This window comes from Quercus lobata, chromosome 1, assembly GCF_001633185.2.
Source record: "Quercus lobata isolate SW786 chromosome 1, ValleyOak3.0 Primary Assembly, whole genome shotgun sequence".
Lineage (NCBI taxonomy): Eukaryota > Viridiplantae > Streptophyta > Magnoliopsida > Fagales > Fagaceae > Quercus > Quercus lobata.
In genome coordinates this window covers 15,471,521-15,494,814 of record NC_044904.1, presented here as the reverse complement: position 1 = coordinate 15,494,814, position 23,294 = coordinate 15,471,521, and the positions used below count along the sequence as shown (strand labels likewise).

General features: G+C 35.3%; 1 protein-coding gene across 2 annotated transcripts; it reads right to left on the bottom strand.

Moving 5' to 3' along the window:
• Positions 1–1,852: 1,852 nt before the first annotated feature.
• Positions 1,853–5,534, bottom strand: LOC115980701 (serine carboxypeptidase-like). 2 transcript variants are annotated; one of them, XM_031102927.1, is made up of 9 exons: positions 5,084–5,534; positions 4,787–4,955; positions 3,640–3,759; positions 3,375–3,518; positions 3,149–3,299; positions 2,880–2,983; positions 2,483–2,765; positions 2,266–2,399; positions 1,853–2,178 (listed from the first exon to the last, which is right to left on the bottom strand). In XM_031102927.1, the coding sequence occupies exons 1-9, from the start codon at positions 5,392–5,394 to the stop codon at positions 2,059–2,061; spliced, it is 1,536 nt and encodes a 511-aa protein (XP_030958787.1). In that variant the 5' UTR covers positions 5,395–5,534; the 3' UTR covers positions 1,853–2,058. The 2 variants fall into 2 exon arrangements, with proteins under 2 accessions (XP_030958787.1, XP_030958793.1); XM_031102933.1 differs by having other exon boundaries at positions 2,507–2,765.
• Positions 5,535–23,294: the final 17,760 nt, after the last annotated feature.

The window sequence follows — 23,294 nt, the reverse complement described above, 5'->3', positions numbered from 1 at the left end:
TGTGATAGTGCCGTGGGACCTAGTTTTAAAGTTGTTTTTGCTAAAAAAAGTACTTGCGGGTGTCATGAACAGTGCATAGGACCAATAGAAAAACAACACAAACATGCAACGCAAGCTCAAAAACGCTATCCAAACTCCACCTTTATTGCAAAAGAGGTTTGCTTTTATTTTTGAAAGCACACATTGCTTATTTTTCTAATTGATGGATCATTTTTTTTTTTTTTTTGTGGCTAAAATACAAAACTGACCCTCTAATTTTCTTCAGATTTTATTTAAGTACTCTAACGTTGCTTTTGTTCATTTCAGTCCTTTAAGTTTTAGATTTATTCAATTAAGGCTTTTCCGTTAACTTTTGTTAAAAAATTTTGAAAAAAAAAATTCTGGAAAATATTTTTTAATCATTAATTGAATATTTTTAATTTAAAAAATTTGAAGAAAAATTTATAAAATTGAAAAATTAAACAAAACATATAAATGGAAAGCCTTAATTGAATAAAAGCCAAAAAAAGAAAGATAAAAGAAAAAGAAGGTGAAGAAAAAGAAAAGCAAGCTTTACTCAGCAGATTTTTTTCACAGTTATCTAGAATGAGATTGTTGATGAGTTTTGTGAGTACCATGTCTTGTTTAAGCTTTTCATATTCCAATTACTCTCCCTGTTTTTCTAGGTAATCTAATGGAAGCTTTTACCTTCCCTTTTGACCGGTGAGGAGATGCAGGCTTAGTGCTTCAATGAATAGTTTAGGTGAGGAGATGCAGACTGTGATCATCACCTGGAATTCATTTGTGCACTTCAGAAGTCTTCCATAAAATCTCCATGAGATTTAACCTCCTTAGCATATGCCCCATCTTGGAAGAATTATTTGATATTTGGGGTGCACCAAACATGACCATGTCCTGATCTTCCTTTCTTTTTTTTTTTTTTTTTTTCTTCTGAATTTTTTACGCAGCTGTATCAGCTTGTAGAATTCTTAGGGAGAGATTGTTAAAATGACACTGTCCAAACCAAAGAATGGTAATGCACAACCTCTGCGAGTTGGTCCATTGAGAACAGGTTTTCAGCCGGCAATTGAGACATGAGAATTTTATGGAAAATGAGTTGGTTGTTAACTGTTTTCGTTTATTGTATCTATCACTGGAACTTCTATGTATTATTTAAGGTGGAAGACTTCTATCGTTTCTTCTTATTACTTGGGAGGACTGGTTTAGATGCCTTGTCTCAGTGTTAGAAGGATTTAAGAAAAACAAAAGGCAATAAATAAATAAACAAAGAACCAAGCTTTACTTAGTGGCTGTTTCTCAAAGGCATGTAGACTGGGATTGTTAATGAGTTTTTTTTTTTTTAATCAAATTTGTTTCTAATGTATGAGAACTCATCTTTGGGATGAAAATCATGACAAGATACAAACATATATGATAAAACTACAAGTTTTTCCCCTCTAATGAAATCCAATCTTTGTACAAATTAAAATCAATGAATAACAATCACTGACAATATTTCATGTTCAACTAAGTTTTAGAGTCTGTTTGGGAATAACTTATTTAGCTGAAACTGAAAACTTTTTGCTGAAAATACTGTAAATAAAGCTAAAAAATAGCTGAAATAATACAGTGAAACTCATGAATAATACCAAAAAATGCAATAGGACCTATGAATAGTAGCAAAAATAAGCTAAATAGTAAAAAAAAAAAAATTTTTTTTAGGCCAATACCAAACGCAACCTGAGTTATTGTAGATGCCACAAAGATTTTTTTACTGTGCCTATTATGTCATAACTATGATAATAAATATGACTGTATCTATAGCCCAAATTAATGTATAGCATGTGATGGTTAATGTGTATTCACTGAACATTCATATGTATGAAATAATCTTTATTCACCATTCTTCAGGAAGCTTCATTCTAGCAATAAAATATTTGAAGGAGTAGTTGAAAACAAGAACCTTGCGGTCACTGATGGACAAACATATCACAACTAGTCCTACCCAGACACCATTCCTGAAATCCATAATATAGGCACATGCTTAGTAAGAGTATGCCTGGTTCATTGAGGCCATCACTAGGGGGAAACCCTATCTTCTGCCTCAGACTTGGTTAGTTTCCCTTGCATCCAGCTCCCCAGCATCTGTAGAGAAGCTTTAGGCTGATCCATTGGAACCATGTGACCAGCATCATGGACCTATGTGTTGTAACATGGAACCAAGTTTGTCAAATCAGGATACAAAGTTTGAGAGAGAGAGAGAGAGGGAGAGAGAGAGAGAGAGACCTTGAGGAAAGTGAGAGGCCCATGGCTCTTTAGCAATCCTGCTTCTGCACCGTCAACTACAAATGGAACAGTTGGGGCTGCCCCATACTGTTTCTGTCCTGACCATTCCATTGCTTGAACCCATCTTGAATTCCCTGCCGAGAGAGAAAGGAATCAATAAAATATACTAAGAAAAACAAACTATACATTCTTTGAGGTGTTTATTTCAAGTTCCTACTTCTGTTGAGCCAAAGAGGCTTACCCAGCCAATTGCATATGAGGTCATACTCCCCAGCATACACAAGCACCTTGATTCCATCCCCCAGAAGAGCAGGAATACCTACTTCAAGATTCCTCATCCAGTCATTCTGCATGGCATTATATACATCACTACTGCATGAAATGAATTTTCTGTCCCCAACCCCTAGGCCATCCCTAACTGACTTCTTGTTCAGGAATGTCTCAATGTTTGAGAAATCATAACATAGCTCTCCGGTGCATTCCTTTCTAATATCATAGTACTGCAGATCAAATTTATAACAAGTTTTTCATCAAAGTTGGAAATACATATTTTTCTTCACAATGTAATGCTTTCGCAACAACTACAGAATAATAGTTGTTTTACGCATTCTTACATTTATACCACCAGCTATGCTTAAGATCTGATTGAATATGTCACTGCAAATGTCATATGCTGATGCTGTCACACAATCATTTTCGCCACCAGTGCCTGACAATGCTGTTCCATATGATTGATCAATGATAGAGTAGTTGCAAACTAATTAAATCTGCTTCTAGGTCTCAAAAGTTACAGAAATCAGTAATCTTTGAGAGTAATATAATGTTGTATCTATAAGGCAATAAGAATGAGAAGTAATTTGAAATTAAGAATTAGAAAAATTACCACACTTTTTTGCTGCCTGTTCACATTGTGGAATATCCAAGTTAATACGATTGTAATCAGAACTATCAATTAACTTCATTTCCAGTGCATAGTCAGTGTATGCTTTGTACTGGATTTCAGGATTGGTTAGCCCATTTCCAATAGCAAATCCCTGTTGAAGCATATGAGTTAAGTATCTGATAAAGTGGGACTAAAGCAACTAACTCTGGATAAATCTGTGAGCTACCTTCAGGTTTATATGAATTCCTTCTTTTGCTTTGTTTCCTTGGTGAACCCGAGTAGCAAATGCTGGAATGTAGTGCCCAGCATATGATTCTCCAGTTATGTAGAAGTCATTTTTAGCAAATTGAGGATGCTTCTTGAAAAATGCCTGAAACAATGTGGAAAAGTTTGTGAATCTTGAGCTTCCTGACAAATTCCAATCACATGTAACCAAGCATAAATGCATGATTCTTGTTTCTTTTTTCAAACACATGAGAGAGCAAACAGACCTGCAAAAAGTCATACAAGTCATTGCTAACACCGCCTTCATCATGGCGAAAATCACTCTCATCAGTACTATAACTGAATCCAGTTCCGACAGGCTGGTCCACATAAAGAAGGTTTGATGCCTGACAAAAGACAATAAAAGTTGTATTGATTAGTAGGTGGTAAAAAGTTATCGAGTAGCTTAAAAAGTATGTACATTAGGAAAGGTTTAATACAACGTCCTGTCATGCACAATGCTGACTGTATTGATGTTATACTAACATGAAATATAAAGTTTTTATTTTATTTTAATTTTTTTTTATGTATATTTCAAAAATAACAAGGAGAGGGAGGATTTAAATCTTGAGTGTTTTTTTTGGAAACATGAAAATGTGCCAAACAGTTGAAATTTAATGTTTCAATATGCTATGAAGCAATTGATGTTATTGTCTGCCCAAATAAAATATCATAGGAAGCTTGTCAATCAGCTTTGTTGAATAAAAGGACAAAATTTTCAGCATATTCATAATTTTTTATCAAAGTTCATCTATCAACCTACACTAGCAATTGGAAATGGCCTCTAGATAGGCTAATTGGCATGTCGTCTCTCCTTTATTTATATATCTATATATATATATATATATATATGTTATGATAGAAAATATTGTTTATAGAAATTTACTTTCATGCCTTTATTAAATAATTTTTTATATGAATATTTTATTAAAAAAAAAGAAAAAAAAGCAGGAGTTGGTTATAAAAAATCGTACCAAACTTTAACATCAATTGGAAAAAAAAAAAAAAAAAAAAAAAAAAAAAAAAAAAATAAAAAGAAAGAGAGTTAACGTTAAATATTGGGGGAAAGAGTGGGGGCAGAATGACAATTACCCGTTTTCTCTCTATTTTCATTACAACCGATCATATATACCTTATAGAGACCATTTCTCTCTTTCTTTCTTTTTTTCCTTGCACTATGCCTGAACGCTTAAAGAACATTTAAATAATATTGTAGTTTACTTCCGGAAATACATCAAGGAACATTTCATGGTATGAGTCTAAGAGATTTTTGTAACTTAAGGATATATGCAAAATGCAGATACTATTTACGCTGCAATAATAGAAAATACTAGCCGATTTTCTAGCTTAACGAATTCTATATTCAATATATACCATGTCCCAGCCATAGTCATTCCACACTAGAGACAAGTTGTTTGCAATGTGGAAAGGACCATTTTCATAGAATAAAGCCAGTTCACTGCCACAACCTGGCCCTCCAGTCAACCACATGACCACAGGATCGTTCCTGTTGTTCCGCGATTCGAAGAACAAATAAAACAACCTGCATATATTAAATAACCCCAATCATTAAAAAAAAGTACTAGAACTATGTATATTCCCAATATAATAACAATCAAACCAATTAAAAGCCAATGAACTTTTTTACATCTTCAACATTTTAAGGCCTACCTTGCTGCTTTGGAATGTGGAAGACTATAGTAACCAGCATGGTGGCCAAGATCTTCAACTGAAGTGACAGAATGATTCAGAGAAGTTAAACTAAACGATTTCTCTACAATCTTTGGGGCAACAAATGAAGGGTCATGGGTGGCAATGTTAATGGAGTCTTTAGGGAACAAGTTGAGGCTTCTTATGAACTTTTCTGCTTGCTGTTTTGGGGAGAACTGAAGGTGGTTGTTTGCATATGTTGCACATAAGAATGGTGAAGTGAGAAGAAGCAAGAGAAAAGAGAGAGAGAGTTGAATGAAAGTTGATGCCATTGTAATTTGCAATGTATCAAAAGTTGAGTCTACAATGGGCCAATGACTCTCTAAATAAACTATAAGAATTTTTTTTTTAACTGAAAATTTGTTACCTTTTTTACCCTCGCAATCCAGGTCGATCAAACTCGTCGACTCGTCCACACTCAAATAATAATAATAATAAATGTCTAATTCTGTATATAGTTTCCAACCAGCAATAGATACATTGAACCTCATGGATGTCTAATTTTGTATAGCAATAGATACATTGAACCTCATGGATGTCTAATTTTGTATATAATTTCCAACCAGCAACAAATACATCGAACCTCATGGAGTGTGTCATTGCCCCAAGGGCAAAGATAATAAATGTATGCTAGAATATACATACAATTTTTTTCTTTTTTGAGGTGGTTACAATATGTTACTAACTTCGTAACTTGAATTCCTTCCTTTCTAAACCTTCAAACACTTTGTGCATGAGAATGTGTCAATTTAACTACAAAGTCCTTAACTTTTACATACAAACTTAATAATAATAGATTTCTATTAATAACAATCATAATTATAAAATATCATATTTAAACAAAAAATAAAAATAAAAAAGGAATAAAAATCATATTATATTAAGGGTCCGTTTGGATTGAGCTTATTGTTGCTGAAACTGAAAACTGAAAACACTGTAGCAAAATAATTTTTAAATGTGTAAAAAGTACCGTGGGACCTATTTTTAATATTTTTTAGTACGTAAACAGTAACAAACAGTGTTGCTACAGTGCACTACAGTACCGCTACAGTGCACTACAGTGCTTATTGTCCCTGAACACGTGAAGTGAGGAAAAAAGAAAAAAAGAAAAAAAAAAAAAAAGAAAAAGGGCAAAACGCAGCTTGGATTCAGCGGAAAACACTGAATCCAAACGGCCTCTAAGGACATATTTGGTATACTGAATGAAAATTACATTAGGAATAATAATTTTTACTATCCATAACTTTGGTTGGTACATATGGAAAGCTTGTAAAAGATGATGTATAAGGAAAATTTAGGGCATGTTTTGTAACTGTTTTTGTTTTCTTGTTTTCAAGGGAAAAAGAAAAAAACAATTTTTTTTTTGTTTTCAAAATGAAAAACACATTTTGTTGGTTGTTTTGAAAAACACATTTTTCAAAAACAAAATTCATGAAATTTGTTTGGTAGTTGTTTTTGAAAAAGTTGAATTTTGTATTCTTTGGTTAATTTTTTTTTTAAACTATATTTATTCTAATTCAAAAACATGTTTGCTCCAAAGTATTTAAAATCCTTACACCTATTGAAATTATAAATCAATTGTTTTGTATATAACATTCAAGCCTAAAACTTTAATCATATAAGTAAGATTGAAACTATAACAATTATCAAGTGTTATAAAAGATAATCAATAACTAAAAAGTTTACTTCATGGCATCAATACCAATGGGAATCAATTTCAACAATGCTAAGCAATACTCCTATGGATATTACAGCTTTGTACTGATTCATTTCTTTTTCAGCTTGGTTTCACACGGTTCTCATAATTATAATACTTGAACATAATTTGCACAGTACTTTTGAAGAAGCAAAAATTGACAAGAACTATGTCGGGTGCAAGATGGAAAAATTCTAAGATGATAAACTACCACAATTCTATGCTTTTATGAATTTCTAATGCACTTGAGATACAATATACTAGCTTGCCTTAGACTGTCAATCATATGTGTTACTTAAGACAACCTCTGCCATTTACTTAGAAGGTCTTTGGCATTGCTGCAATGATACAGCTATTTAGCTCATAATCTTCAAATGATTAGAAATACAAATTGAGTGCTAGAATTCTTGTTGAATGACAACTTTATTAAACTTGCATCTCCTTACAACTAAGTAACCGCCTCAGACTATTTGACTTGCAAGTTATTATATTTTTGCTTACAAATTACATCTCTAACAATCTAAAGTCCAACAATGCAAGATCCTTTTATTTTTCTTTCTCCAAAACTCCGGAAACAGAACCCAAAAGTTTGTTCCTTTTCAACTATCAACAGAGCACAGAAACAATGACCAAGAAACAATGAGAGTATTTGCCATATATGTCCTAAACTATAAGAGCATTTTTAATATGCACAACTAATTTGAATGATTAGATATCACAAATTATTCTTATATTATGTTGCTGATTACAAAATTTTGAAGTTTATGATACACATTATATATACATATTCATATAGTTTTTTTTTTTTTTTGAGATAAAAGATAGAACTTTATTGAAATTTAATCCAAAAAACCATTTACACCGTATAAGGGTATACCCTGTCCTGCCACTACCAGAACAGGGGGATAGACTACCATTCATTAATAAACAATAACACAGTCCAGTCAAGCCGAGGTTTGTTGCAGCTAGCTTCATGTGCAAATATCAACCAAATTTCATTAATTAAAGCATGACCACTATACATAAATGCATTTAATTGACCATATATTGTGTACAACCAAGAGTTGGCCATTTGGAAGTTTCCTTTGAAATTAAAATGTTATTAGACTTTCTTCCTTTCTCTCTTCTCTCCATTGCTCTATTTTTTTTATTTAATTTTTCAGCTGTGAATGTGAAAACATGTTCAAGCATTGATTACTAATTTCAATTTGAATATGGCATTGCAGACAAGATTCTATATTTGAATTAATATTAGATTATATCATCGTGGACTATTTCTCATTGTTTACCTCGCACTTGAATAAACTCCATGGGATCAAGGACTTTCTCAAGCCTTCAATTTGGAATTTATACATATATATATTGGAAAGTTTTTTATTAAACAGAGCATATTCGATAGCTAAAGAAACAAAGTGAAAACATGTTCAAGAAACAGGGGATGTAACACTCAAACAGGGGTAAAAACAGGAATGCAAGACACACACAAACCCAACACCATAGAGCCCACAAGCATATCAACACGGGCAAAGCAAACCCAAAACCCCAAAATCCTAAATCAAACACACACAGAAAATACCCATTCTGAATAAACCCAGATTAAACGCACATACCCAGATTCAACGCACATACACAAATTGCATTACGTAAAATACATAGCAAACTTCAAGCAATTTCGTAATAATCCATGAACAAAGAAAAAAGGAAAAGTCCCGCACCTTTGAGTGATTGGGTCCCTAAAATTATGAAATGCTTCCCAAATCTGAGATCGCACAGACCTGCTACATCAAGGCACACACCAAAAAAAAAGAAAAAAAGAAAAAAAGAAAAAAAGAAAAGGAGAGTGAGATAATGAATAGAAAAGGAATAGTAGAATCTGATGAAAAACAAGATGCAGTCATGAAGGACAATCCGGTGAAGACCATTCACTTACCTTACAAGTGGTTCTCTCAATCAAGGTTTTCTCTATGAGCAAGATGGATGCAGTGGAGGCGCAGAGGAAGATATAAAGAGTTATCAGATACTAGGCGCTAAAATATTGAGTGAAAAAAAAAAAAAAAAAAAAAAAAAAAAAAAAAAAAAAAAAAAAGCGCGGGAAAAACTTTGTTAGTCTTGTGGGTCAAACCAATGTGCTGGTTCATTAATTGGCTGTGTTTTAGCGTGTTTTCTAAGGTGAGGGAAAACTGAAAAATAAAAACAGCCCAAGACCTGTCAGTTTCCTTCACATTTTGAAAATTGAAAATAATTTTTAATTTTTGCCTAAAAACAGTTACCAAAAGATTCAGATCCTCTAGATTTGAATTCATATATGATTTAATGGCCAAATTCAAATTATATTCTATGTTTAAACTCTCTATATGATTTGTTTCTTAAAAATTAAAATTAAAAAAACCATTAATAACTACCATAATTTCCTATTAAAAATAATCATATTAAATTTCATATAGAGAAAAATATATTTATAACTACCATCATTATCATATTAAAAGATTCTTGTTGAAGTTAATGATTAAACTTAAAATGTGAGATAATAAGTTACTTTAATCAAGTAAGCTATTTAAAAAAAGAAAGAAAGTAAATTTAACTTGTTTGATTAAAGTTACTTACTATTTCACTTAAGAAAATAAATGAGCAAATATAATAAATTACTCATTAAAGAAAGTTCCAATTGATAAAGGGTAACATTTTTTACTTCAAACTTATAGGGAAATCCAAATCCAAAATATGCACATGATATCCACTTCAAATTCTCATGAGTGATGATTCCACCATGTGATAATTGCCCATTAAATATAATGTAATTATTTTTGTGTTAAAAATGTAATGAAATAGTGATTAATAACCCTTTTTTTAGAGAGATTTTAAATGCAATCCTCACTTTTCTCTAATTTGGAGAGAGAGAGAGAGAGAGAGAGCTATGTTTTATTATGGCCCCTAAAAAATGTTCAAAAATATATTGTAGTTGCTAAAAAATAGGTTCTACCGAATTTTTGTAAGAACGACCCTCTAAATGAAACTAATTGGAGCCTCATGTGTCCTTAATGACTTGTTTCAAACCATCACAAAAGACATGTGGAGTCCACATTTATTTTGGCTCAAAGTTATAGTCACCTAAACAAGAAGAAGGTATCTGGTATCAAATGATATCATGTCAGTGGTATCAAAATTCAATAAATGTGAGACATGTCAACAAAAAATAAGTAGCTAACTAACAAATGAAAGACATGTGTTAGTAGATAGTTATTTTTACATATATGTCTCTCATTTATTGGATTTTGATACGGATGACGTGATATCATTTGATACAAAATACTTTTTCCACCCAAACACTTTGCAATACCACATTTATCAAACACCAATTTGAAAATAAAATAAAACTTGGTAAGAGGAAAATCAAAAACCTTCTTTTGCTTCTTTTGGTCATTTGATTGAGGATGCTAAGGTTTTAACAGAATCCTTTGTTAATTTTACTGTTTCTCATGTTAAGAGACAAGGAAATTTTGTTGCTCATAAACTTGCTAGACATGCTAGTGATTTTCAGGTGTGGATGGAGGGTGTTCCTTCACACCTTAATGCTGTAATTGTTGCTGATTTGGCACCTCTTGTTTAATAATATTACAGCTGTCTATTTCTCACCAAAAAAAAATTCAAATTATGGTTTGTTTGGCATGAAGGCTGGGAAATGAGTCACTTTTATGGCCAAGACAAGAGGCTCAATCCTAGTACCAGTCCAGATCTTAACTCCATATCTGACCTTTTTTTTCTTATGTCTCCATGCCACATTTTGATTAAATCGAGATGGACTGCACGCTGAGAAGTGAGAATTTCAAGTTTTAACAAACATTCAAGAGTTGAGGGGACGATTCAAAAAGAAGCAGTGGAAGGTGAGAAACCAATAACGGTAGTGTGAACAGTGTTGGCCATAAACCACACCAACTTATGCTACAGGATCTGCTCTGTTTGTGAGAGGACTCTCCCTGACAACGATCCCACTTTTCTCTGCAAATTCTGCAACTTAAATGCCTTCATCTCCGTCTCCTCTGCTTTCAAACGCCTCTTCCGAGTCCTTGTAAGTCACCTCCACCCCACAAACCAATTCCTGTTTTTTCTGTTTCGGTAGAATATACCTTATCAATATAATGCTTTCCTGGAAAAATTCCCCCTTTTTTTGGAAATGTGGTTTCAAGAGAATTATATTTGTTTTCAGAGAATAAAATATCTCGATGTATTGCTTTTTTTGAAAAAATTTCAAAATTTTGAAATGGGATTTCAAGAATTTCCTTTTTTTTTTTTTGTTGTGGGGGGGGGGGTCAGCATTAGGCTTCTATTCTGTGCGTGTGTGCGCGTTTTTTTTTTTTTTGGAATAACAAAATGTTGGGTTTTGATTGGTTGGTTTGGTAGATGTCAATAGCATCAGATACAAAGGTACTCACGGTGATATGCTTTGATAGGGTGGTTAGAGTTCTCTTTGGGTGCTCTGCTGATGATTTCTTTAACTTTGCCAAGCTTCATCTTTTTACAGGTAACCTCCTTTCCTCACTAAAACTTTGATCATTAATCTTAATATTCATTTCAATTCAAACTGTGATTTATTTATGAGTTAGGAAGTATTTTTAAGGTGAAACAATGTCTTCTAGCAACTAGCCGCGTGAATAGTTTTGTCTGATACATGGTTAAGAAATCATGGTGAAACATGTAAGTCGTTCATATTATATATTTTTCAATTTCTCTATTTTGGTCTTTTTTGCCGTAAGTGCCTTGTGTGTCAGCAGATAGCTTGTTGAAACGGAAGGGAAGTTGGGAAGAGGAGGCCGAGCTATCTAGAAGCACAAAAAAGGTCAAGGACATCCATCACGCTGGTTTCAATGATGGCTCAAGTGAAAGTGGACAATCTCATGACTATCAAAATACATGGGGGGCTTCTAAGAGAACGTTCAAAGAGAAGCTGGTGGGGGAGATTCCAGGAGCCTATGCCGAAGCTTTTGATTTTTCGGACCTTATGGACATGGAGGCAGAGTCAGATGATGAGGTAGAAGAACTCCGCGAGGGACTAGCAGCGGTGAAGCTAACCAGGGAAACAAAACTCCGGATTAGGAAGCCTTGGGCAAATGCTTTGATCATCAAGTTGCATGGCAGAGCAATTGGTTTTAACTTTCTTCAAAGCAAGCTAAACCTTCTCTGGAAGCCGTCTGGAAGGATTGATTTTGTAGAACTTGGAAAAGATTTCTATTCAGTTAAATTCTCGGCGAAGGAAGACATGAATACAGTCCTTAAAAATGGCCCGTGGTTTATTGGAGGACATTTTCTATCCATTCGACCATGGGAGCCGTTTTTCAAACCGGATTGTGCAAGTGTTTCGTCCATAGCAGCCTGGGTTCGGTTTCATGCGCTACTGTTGCAGTTGTATGAGCCTGAAGTTTTAAAATAGATAGGAGAATCCATTGGCAAAGTGCTCAGAATTGGCAACCACACAGCCATGGAGGCCAGAGGGAGGTATGCGAGACTCTGTATTCAAGTGGATTTAAACAAGCCGTTAATTGATACCATACTTATAGGGAGGTTCGAACAACCTGTGTCATACGAAGGTCTCCATAAGTTGTGTTTTTCATGTGGAAGAATAGGGCACAAGGCTGAAACATGCCAATACACCATTAAACGTCCAGAGATGCTAGCGGGAGGAAGTCCGGTGAAAGGAGGGGTGGATACTGCTTTAGATCAGAGTATCAATCCGCGTGGGGTGTATGATTTGTCCAGTACATCCTCAGGTAGTGGCACGACAAATGTCAGGGAGCCAAGTGCGGAAGACGACAGATACGGGCCTTGGATGCTAGTATCATGTAGGAAGCCTGGGCATAATAGGACAAAAAATGCCGTTACTGGGGAGTCATCAAACTCTGGAATGCGCCAATCTTCGCTAGGACATGGGCTGGGTTCCTTCAAGGGATTTATGGGATGGGCTGGAACAAAGTCTAGCGTGGAGGCAAATGGGCTTATGAGAACTAATAGGAGTGTTAAGGGAAGTGGGCTTGTGAGGGTCGGCCTAGAGACAAAATTTGCTAAAGGAGGAGTTGACGAATGTCCAGGAAAGACATCCAGCCCATCAGTCAAGGGAAAAAAGGATATTGCAAGGAAGAAGGCTGTAAAGTTATTGACTAAGTCTGACTTAGCTGGGAAGCAATTGCACAACACTGATAACTCTTTCCTCTCTCGGAGCAAAAAGGGCGAAAGGGACCATGATCTCTTCCAGTTTAAGGCTGATGATCAAGCTGACTTATACCATCATCCTCGACGCTCAGGTTATGGTGATCTCGAAGCAGACTGGCGTGTTGAGCAAAGTGAGGTCCTCGCTGCCGGCAGCCAACACAAAGAGGATGAACCCACTGTGGATGGCACTAATCAGCGACGTGGTTACAGAGGTGGAAGTACGATGGGCTTGGAAGATTTTGCTTCTTCTGCCTAAGGAGCAAAGGGCGCTAAAATTAAGGGGGATTTGGCACATCACCAAGGATTTAATTATGTCCAAAGCACCTCTAGAAACCAGCACCAAGGCCACAGTGAAGGAGCTGAGTTTGAGAGTGTTGGAGCTCACACTGGTTCAGTCTTGAGGGAAGGGGAAGATTAGGCAATTGCTGGTAACACTGGTGATGATGGGATGGAGCTTGAGGAAGGTAGTAGAGCTTCTGGTCATTCATGTTAAGTGTTTTTTTCCCCCTTTTATCATCCAATTATGAATATTGTAGTTTGGAACTGTAGGGGTGCTCTGAAGCCCAATTTTCAGAGTCATGTCAGGGAGTTAGCTAGGAACCATAATCCTGATATTTTGGTGGTCTTGGAAACCCGTATTGGGGGAGTTAGAGCCAGGGAGATTATTGATCGACTTCCTTTTGATGGTGCTATTCACACGGAGACGATTGGTTTTTTTGGGGGCATTTGGCTTCTGTGGAATTTAGATAGGGTGGAGGTGATTCAGCTCACTACCATGGAGCAGGAGATTCACGTCGAAGTGAAGGTACTCCCTTCTAACTTGTCTTGGATATTTAATGCTGTTTATGCTAGTTCTAGATATACTGAAAGACAGGTTTTGTGGGAAAATTTGTCTAAAACTGCTGACCTTCATAATAAACCCTGGATTATAGCTGGAGATTTTAATGAACCTCTTGCTGATGAGGATAAGTTTAGGGGTAGATCGGTGAGTATCAACAGATCTTTGCTTTTCAAGGAATGCCTGGACAATTGTAACATGGTGGATATGGGTTTTAATGGTCCAAAGTTCACATGGACTAATAGAAGGGAGATTAACAGCCTTATTCAAGAAAGGATAGATAGGTTCTTCATGAATCCCAATTGGTGTCTACTGTATCCGGATGCAAAAGTGTCTCATTTAACAAGGTGCCACTCGAATCATTGCCCCGTGTTGATGGAAACCAATCCCTATAGGCCTATGTAGATGAATAGTCCTTTCAAATTCCAATCCTTTTGGCTGTCCGACCCCTCCTTTCCATCTGTTGTAAATCAGGCATGGAGACAACCAAGAAACCTTAGGGAAGCTATTGATATTTTTGCAACTCAAGCCAACATGTGGAACAAGAATCACTCTGGCAATATCTTTCGTAGAAAGAAGAGAATCATGGCTCGTCTAAATGGGGTGCAAAGGGCTATGGCCAATCAGCCATCATCCTCATTAGTTTTGCTGGAAAATCAACTTTTGAAGGAGTTCGAGGTTGTCCTAGAGCAAGAAAGGGATCTGTGGGCCCTTAAATCCAGAATTAACTAGATGATTTTAGGGGATAGAAACACTTCCTTTTATCATGTTTCAACACTTACTCATAGGAAAAGAAACAATATTACTGGAATTAAGAATGAGATGGGGGAATGGCTGACTGAGGAAAGGGAAGTGGCCAGCCATATCAGAGAAGGGTTTTTGAAGCTTTATACTACTTCCTAGGAGGCAGCAACCTGGGAAATAAACCACAACCAACACTGGCAAACCAAGCTATCTAATGAAGAGAGGGATAGCATAAGTCATATGGTATCAAATGAGGAAATTAGTAATGCCCTCTGGTCTCTAAAAGCTTTTAAAGCTCCTGGGCCTGATGGTCTTCATGCTGGTTTCTTCCAGAGGTTTTGGTTCACTGTGGGGGGATCGGTTAGAGAAGAGGTATTTTCGGTTTTCAGGGAAAAAAAAATTCCAGACTATCTTAACAAAACCAGCATTGTTCTCATTCCAAAAATTCAGGGGCCAGAGACTATTGGTAACTACCGGCCCATAAGTCTTTGTAATGCTGTGTACAAGATAGTTTCCAAGATCATAGTTGGCAAAATTAGACCTTTTTTAGACCAGCTCATCTCTCCTTGTCAGGCAGCCTTTGTTCCAGGGCAAAGGGGGGTGGATAATGCGATCATTGTTCAGGAGATAATTCACACCATGGGGAAAGCTAGGGGTAATTGTGGTTATATGGCCCTAAAGATCGATTTAGAGAAGGCGTACGACAAACTAGAATGGAGCTTCATTAAGGGTATGTTAAGTAGGTATAATTTTCCTGAAAATCTCTCTGAGCTCATTATGAGCTGCATATCATCAGTGTCGACTTTTCTATTGTTTAATGGGGGGAGTCTTGAATCTTTACGGCCTTCGAGAGGCATAAGGCAAGGAGATCCTCTATCCCCGTACATTTTTATCTTATGTATAGACTTATTGGGTCAACTCATCCAAGAAAAATGTGAGGCTAAAATTTGGTGTCCGGTTAAAGCCTCGAGGAGTGGCCCAACTTTCTCCCGCCTTTTCTTCGCCAATGATTTAGTTCTCTTTGCTAAAGCCAACACAGAGAATTGTGTTGCTGTAAGGGAGGTTCTTGATACATTTTGCAATCTCTCTAGGCAAACAGTAAGTGAAGCTAAATCTAGGGTCTATTTCTCCCCGAATGTAGACCAAGATGATAAGGAAGCTTTTAGTGACATTATTGGTTTCCATCAGATGGAGTGCTTGGGGAAGTACTTAGGTTTTCCCATTAAGCATCGTGGAGGCAACAATCAGGATTTTGGGTTTATGTTGGATAGAGTGAAGAACAAGCTTGCAAGTTGGAAAGCTAGTCTTTTATCCATGGTAGGGAGGAAAGTGTTGATTCAAGCTTCTTCATCAGTTATTCCGGCATATGTCATGCAAAGTAACTTGCTGCCTTACAAGGTTTTGGATGGTATTGACAGGGTGAACAGGAATTTCTTGTGGGGTTCAGTTGAAAACAAGAGGAAAATGCATTGGGTGGGCTAGAATAAGATAACTAGACCCAAAGAAGAAGTGGGTTTGGGGTTGCAAACAGCTAAAGGTAGGAATACAACACTCCTTGCCAAGCTAAATTGGAGATTCCATATGAAGGACAAGGCTCCTTGGGCGAAGGTGTTAAAGGCTGAAATACTACAATCACCAGAGGCTAAATTCGAGAAATGTGGATAAGCTTCCTAGCTCAAGAACATGGAAAGGGTTGTTGAAAGGGGAGGAAACCTTTAGGAAAGGGACCAAATGGCTGCCGGATTTCGAAAGCAAGATGGATTTTTGGTATGATAATTGGTCTAATCTTGGTCCTTTGAGAAACATCATTCATGGTTCTTTGACTCTGGAATCAACCAAGCTGAAAATCAAGGATGTGGCGGATTACATAGGTAGCTGGAATTGGTCTATACTTCAAATGGAACTCTCGAAGGAGGTCATTAGTGAGCTTAAAGCCACTCCCATCCCCCTTTCTAGTAGGTTGGAAGATAGATTGGTCTGGAAGTGTTCTCCCAAAGGTGTCTTTGATCTTAAAAGCGCTTACGGGTTAGCCACTAAGCCCATGAGGGTTATCCCTTTCAAAGGGTGCTGGATTTGGAAGTTGAAAATCTTGCCAAGAATTCAAGCTTTTGTGTGGAAGTGTATGCATCGCAGCATAGGGGTCAATCAATGCCTTTTGGCTAGAGGAATGCAAATTGAGCCTAACTGTTCCCGTTGTCACAGTGAAGTGGAGTCTATTTTACATGCTTTGTGTGACTATCCTTTGAGTAAGAGTGTTTGGGATCAGCTAGGGAGGCGGACATCAGATCCCATTTTCTTTACCCAGAATCTGCATGACTGGTTGAATACCAATGCTACCTCGGGTCAACGATATACAACAGGTTAGATTCCTTGGAACCTTGTCTTTCTCTTTGGAATTTGGCTACTTTGGAAAGGTAGGAATCAGCTCCTTCTTAACAACAAGAACCAGAATCCAAATTTGGCAAAAGAAATTATTGACCGTGCTTCAGAGTACCATTTCTGTGCAAACATCTCTTTAGAAAAAAGACTGGTTCTGAAGAGTGTCAAATGGGAAAAACCAAGGTATGGCTGGTTAACTTTGAACACAGATGGCTCGGTTGTAGGAAATATTGGGGTAGCTGGAGGAGGATGTTTGATTAGAGATACCAATGGTGAGTGGGTCACGGGCTTTGCAAGAAGGATAGGGAAAACTTCTAGCTTCCTGGTAGAACTATGGGCTCTTCATGATGGGCTTTAGCTTTGCTTACAAACCCAAGCCCAAGCTGTGCTTATTGAGCTGGATTCAAAAACCATTGTGGATGCTTTGAATTCACAAGACTACTCAAACACTATTGTCTCTTCTATTATGGAGGGTTGCAAATACATGATTAGTCGAATTCCCCAAACACGTTGTAGACATATTTACAGAGAGGCTAATAGATGTGCAGATTTCTTCACTAAAGTAGGTACCTCTATTGAGGGTGATTTTATTGTTTTTCATAGTCTGCCTGTGGACTTACTTAGTATTTTGGAGGATGATGCCAACGGGTTGCATGTAAACAGGCTCTGTCCTGCCCTTTTCTTTGCTGTGTAGTTCATTTTATTCAATTCCAGTTTACCAAAAAAAAAAGGGAAGTTGGGATCCTAAAGCTGCCACAAAGCCTTGTCTTTTTTAAGGTGTTCATATTCCAATTACTTCTCCTAGTTTTTCTATGGCAATCTAATGGTAGGTTTAACGTTCCCTTTGACTTGTGAGGAGATGCAAGCTTAGTGCGCGCTTAGATGTATAACTATTTTATTTAGTTGAGGTGCATTGGACAACTGTTTTTTCTTTTTCTCATGGATCATGTTTAATTGTCATGTTTAAGTAAATTGGTGATAAAGAGTTTGATTATGGATAGTGTAGAGTGGCAAAGAAAAATACACGTGTTCAAACCCAATTAGTCTATTGAGGATCTATAGTCATCCCCAAAAATTAGGGACTAAGGTGCTATGGTTGTATTCAAGCAAATTGAGCTATGATCATCACCTGGAATGCCTTGTGCACTTTAGAACTTTAGTCTTCCATGAAAGTCTCCATGAGATTTAACCTCTTTTGTGTATGCCTGCCCATCTTGGAAAAACTTTTTGGTAGTTGGGACACCAAACATGACCAATTTCCTGATTTTTTTGAATGTTTTATGCTGCTATATCTGCTAGTAGAATTCTTAAGGAAGAGATGTTTAAATTGACTCTATTCAAACCAAAGAATGGTAATGCACAACATCTACAAGTTGTTTCCATTGTTTCTTTGAGAACAGGTTTTCAACCAGCAATTGAGACACTAAGAGAATTATATGGAAAACGAGTTGGTTTTTAATTGTTTTCACATATTGTGCTATCACCTATCACTTGGACTTCTATATGTACTAATCTAAGGTAGAAGGCTTCTGTCATTTCTTCCTATAGTTGGGAGGTCTGGTTTTGATTGCGTTGTCTAAGTGTTAGAGGGATTTAAGAAAAAGAAAAGCAAGCTTTACTCAGCAGATTGATTTCACAGGTATCTAGACTGAGATTGTTGATGAGTTTAGTGAGTACCAATTTTGTTTCTAATGTATGAGAATTCATCTTTGGGATGTAAATTATGATGAGATACAAACATATATGATAAGCTTTGTACATTTTTAGACCCCTTAAAACACAAGTTGTTTAACCTAGTTATTTGGCCAAGTGATTACTTAGATAAATTATTCAGATCTAGGTTAACACAATCAAATCATATCATGTAAGTAATGCGGAAATTTAAAGAACACACAATATGATAACCCAGGAAAACCAAATCGGTAAAAAACCTAGGGAGGATTTAACCTAACTATCCTCAAGTTAAAATAGATCCACTATGAAAAAATTGAAGTTTTACAATAGCGACATAGACCACTAACATCCTATCGCTACCTTGAGTAGAAAACTTACTACCACGACCACGTGACAGCTCTGAGTCCACAGACTACTTCTTTTCTTGATCCACAGCAACCACAAGTACTCCCACTTGTGTTTTCTTTAAGCTCTTGAAATAGCAACCGAAGAAATCACCAAGTTCTTAACATCAATCTTGATCTTGATAACTCTAAGTATGTATGAAGATAAACACCTTTAAATCTCACAAGAGATTCACACACACAGCATATCAACAACCTTTAAAACGTGGCTAGGGTTTTTCCTTTTATACTTGAAGCAAAACATAAAACCCTACACGTCATATGGGCTTGGGCTGAGTTGGAAATTCTGCAGAAAAACAATCTACATGAGCTTCGATCCATTGAGTCTAATTTTCAATCGATCGAGCCTTGCAGAAATTGAATAGTAATTTCCTGTAATTACTCGATTCCAACTTTACACATACATACACTTTGAGCAGCCTAAATCTAGACTAAACGCTTTGATCATGGTTTGTCAACATATAAAAATTGAAGTTCTAATACATTAATTCCTAAAGTCTTAGAACCTAACAAGCTTCAGTTTTAGCCCCTCTGAAGAAATACAGTCTTTGTACAACTTCCAATCATTTAATAACAATTACAAACCATATTTCATATTTAACTGAGTTTTAGTTATTGTATATGCATGCCAGAGTGAATCAATGACAATAACCACAACCCCCTCTTCCTGATTCGTGGAAGTTGGGAACTTGAATATTTTAAGGCATACAAATTTTTAATGGTGCCTTTCAATCAATGGCTTTCTCTTGGCATCATATATTATTTTTCTTATAATTTTAGATAAATTGGAGTTGAACATCTGCTATAGGTTGTTTCTATAATAGGTCCTGCTCTAAGTTGATTTTACAGATTTTGTGCATCTTCCCATGATGCCAGAATTTCCAAGCTCTTAGTTAATAGCCAGTCCATGATCTCACAAATCAAAGAATCATGATCACTTTTGTGCCAACTGTGCATATGTCATAACAGAATAATAATATATGACAGTATCTATAGGCCAAATTACTGTATGGCATATGATGGTAAACCTATATTCACTGAACATTCATATGTCTAAAATAATCATTATGAACTGTTCCTCAGAAAACTCCATTCTAGCAATAAAATTTTACTTAGCTGAGGTGACATGGACAACTGGTTTTTAGTTTTCTTATGGAACATATTCAATCATCATATTCAAGCGAAATTGTGATAAAGAGTTTGATTATGGATAGGGTAGAGTGGCAAAGAAAAATACATGTGGTTGAACCCAATTGGTATATTAAGGATCTATAGTCATCCCCAAAAGTTGGGGACTAAGATGCTATTGTTCTATTAAAAAAAAAAATTGATCTGTGATCATCACCTGGAATGCATTGTGCACCTTAGAAGTTTACTCTTCCATGAAAGTCTCCATCAGATTTAACCTCCTTCGCATATGCCTACCCATCTTGGAAAATATTTTTGGTAGTTGGGACTCCAAACATGACCAATGTCCTCATTTTTATTGAATGTTTTATGCATCTGTATCTGCGAGTAGAATTCTTAAGGGAGAGATGTTTAAAATGACACTGTCCAAACCAAAGAATGTTAATGCACAACATCTGCGAGTTGTTTCCAATATTCCATTAAAAACAGGTTTTTAGCCTGCAATTGAGACATTAAGAGAATTATATGGAAAATGAGTTGGTTATTAATTAATTGTTTTCGCTTATTATACCTATCACTTGGATAAAGTTTCTCTCTAAACTAGTTTGAAGAGAAATCCTTCAAAATTTTCCTATATCTTTATATTAGATATGAATTTTAAAAATTTAGCCGTTGCATTGCATGTTCTTTATTATATCTATCATTGCGATAAGGTTTCTCTCTAAACTAGTTTGGAGAGAATCCTTCAAACTTTTCCTATATCTTCATATTAGATGTGAATTATAAAAATTTAACTGTTGGATTGAATATTCTTTATGTTCTAAACATGCAATCAAATATCGTTTAAATCGGATGTCATTCAAACTTTTCCTATATCATTATATTAAATGTGAATTTTAAAAATTTAACTGTTGGATTACATGTTCTTTATATTCTTAACACACAATTAAATATTGTTTGAATAGGATGTTATTTACTATACAATCAATAAATTTTTATTTTATGCATAATAATTTAATACTATAAAAACTTTAAATTTAAACATTTGATTAATGACATAGCTATTAATCTTTGATTTTCTTGAAATTTTGCAAGCATGAAAGATATAGTAAAAAATGCAATTGTTTGATTTTCAAAATTTATACCCAATAAAATGATATGAGAAGAGCTTGAAGGGTTTCTCTCCAAATTAAACTAGTATGAAGAGAAATGTTTTCCCTCTCACTAGGACTTCTATGTTATCTAAGGTTGAAGGATTCTGTCATTTCTTCTCGAGAAATGATATGTCCATAACATTTTCACAACATTTTTACAATAAATCCTAAGTGGCAGGTTGTTACTGGTTGTTATTATTGGGGCAAAAATGTAATCTTAATGTTAGGTTGAAATTTGAATCAATAACAATTAACCACCTATAATTTGTTGTGAAAATATTGTAAAAATGTTGTAAACATAGCACCTCTCTTTCTTCTTATGCTTGGGAGTACTAATTTAGATACATTGTCTCAGTGTTAGAGGGAATTAAGAGAAACAAAAGCCAAAAAAAAGAAGAAGAAGAACCAAGATGAACAAAGTTTCTCTCCAAACTTTTTTGGAGAGAATCTCTTTAAACTTTTCATATATCTCATTTTTAAGTATGAAATTTGAAATTCCAATTGTTGAATTTCACGTTTCTTATATGCTTAACATGTATATCAAATTTCGCTCAAATTGGATGTTATTTACTATTCGATTAATAAACTTATTTTTATATATAATTTTAGATCACAAAAATTTAAAATTTTAACATTTGTTTGATTAGCAATTGATTTTTGATCTTCTTGAAATTTTGCGAACATGAATGATATAATAAAAACATATAATTTAATGGTAAGATTTTCAAAATTTACACTCAATATAAAGATATATGAAAAGTTTGAAGAGTTTCTCTCCGATTAGTTTGGAGAGAAACTTTGTTCAAGCAAGATTTACCCAATAACTGTTTCTCACAGGAATCTAGACTGGGATTGTTGATGAGTTTGTGATCAAATTTGTTTCTAATGTATGAGCCTCATCTTTGGGATGTAAATCATGATGAGATACAAACATACACGATAAAACTACAATTTTCTCCCCCCTAATGAAATCTAGTCTTTGTACAAATTAAAATCAAAGACCATACTTCATATTCAACTAAGTTTTGACCCTATTTCCATTTTGGTCCTTACTTTTTAATTTTATCGCATTCAGTTCCTAAAATCTAAAAGCGATCTCGTTTTGGTCATTATTGTCATCTCACTGGCGGAAATATATAGTTTACGTGGCAAAAAAAGTGCACTGTTTATCACGTCATCCTTTAAATATAAAAAATTAACTAAATAAAAAAGGGAAAAATCAAAAAACAGAAATAAAAACTAAAAATCTTATAAATTGAGATCTAGCATTATCTTTGAAAAGGATTAGACAAGTACACAAACCCAAAAAATTCAAAACTAAGAGCTTGAGAGCTTTCAGTTACTTGATTGTGACACACTTGTGAAGGCCGAGATCGAGGCTCCAAATATAATGTCATTTGATTATTTGGAATATTTAGGATCTTTCTTCCAATGATTACTTTGCTATGTTCGGGTATAAATCACGCAAGGCAAAGGTCTCACTGTTAACGAGGTTGCACCCAATTCAGCAGTTTATGCTCACAGCTCAGCAGCATATGTTTGTAGTTGAGAAATTCATGAATATCAAGGACTTTCTAGGTTTTTTGGCCGTTGCAAAACGTTGTCCTCAATTTCAGAAGACCGGGTATTTTCATCTTTAGAACTTCGAAGTCTCCAGTCATTGAAAATTCGAAACCCAAATGGGGAGTGATTTAAGAAATATGGTGGTTGGATTTTGGGTTTCAAAGTGGGTTTGGTGATTGAAGAAGTGTGGTTTGGTGATGTGGGTTTTGATGTATTGGGAGTGGTGGTTTTTGTTCCACCAATCTTGTTATTGTGACCAATGTTTTGTGTTAATTTTCTGGGTTTGTTTTAATTGCGTTAAATTTCTGGTTTTGTATTCTTTGGGTTTTGAAAATTTTGGGTGCTTGTTGTTTCGGTTGCAACGTTTTTTGTTCAAAATACCGATCTGCAA

Bases quoted from the DNA above. Each gene is read 5' to 3' on its own strand.
- LOC115980701 (XM_031102927.1), bottom strand. From the start codon at position 5,394: ATGGCATCAACTTTCATTCAACTCTCTCTCTCTTTTCTCTTGCTTCTT. The intron at 3,760-4,786 runs GTATATATTGAA...GTCTTTTGTCAG, and splicing joins ATGACTATGGCTGGGACATG to GCATCAAACCTTCTTTATGT. The intron at 2,400-2,482 runs GTAGGAACTTGA...CTCTCTCGGCAG, and splicing joins GCCTCTTTGGCTCAACAGAA to GGAATTCAAGATGGGTTCAA.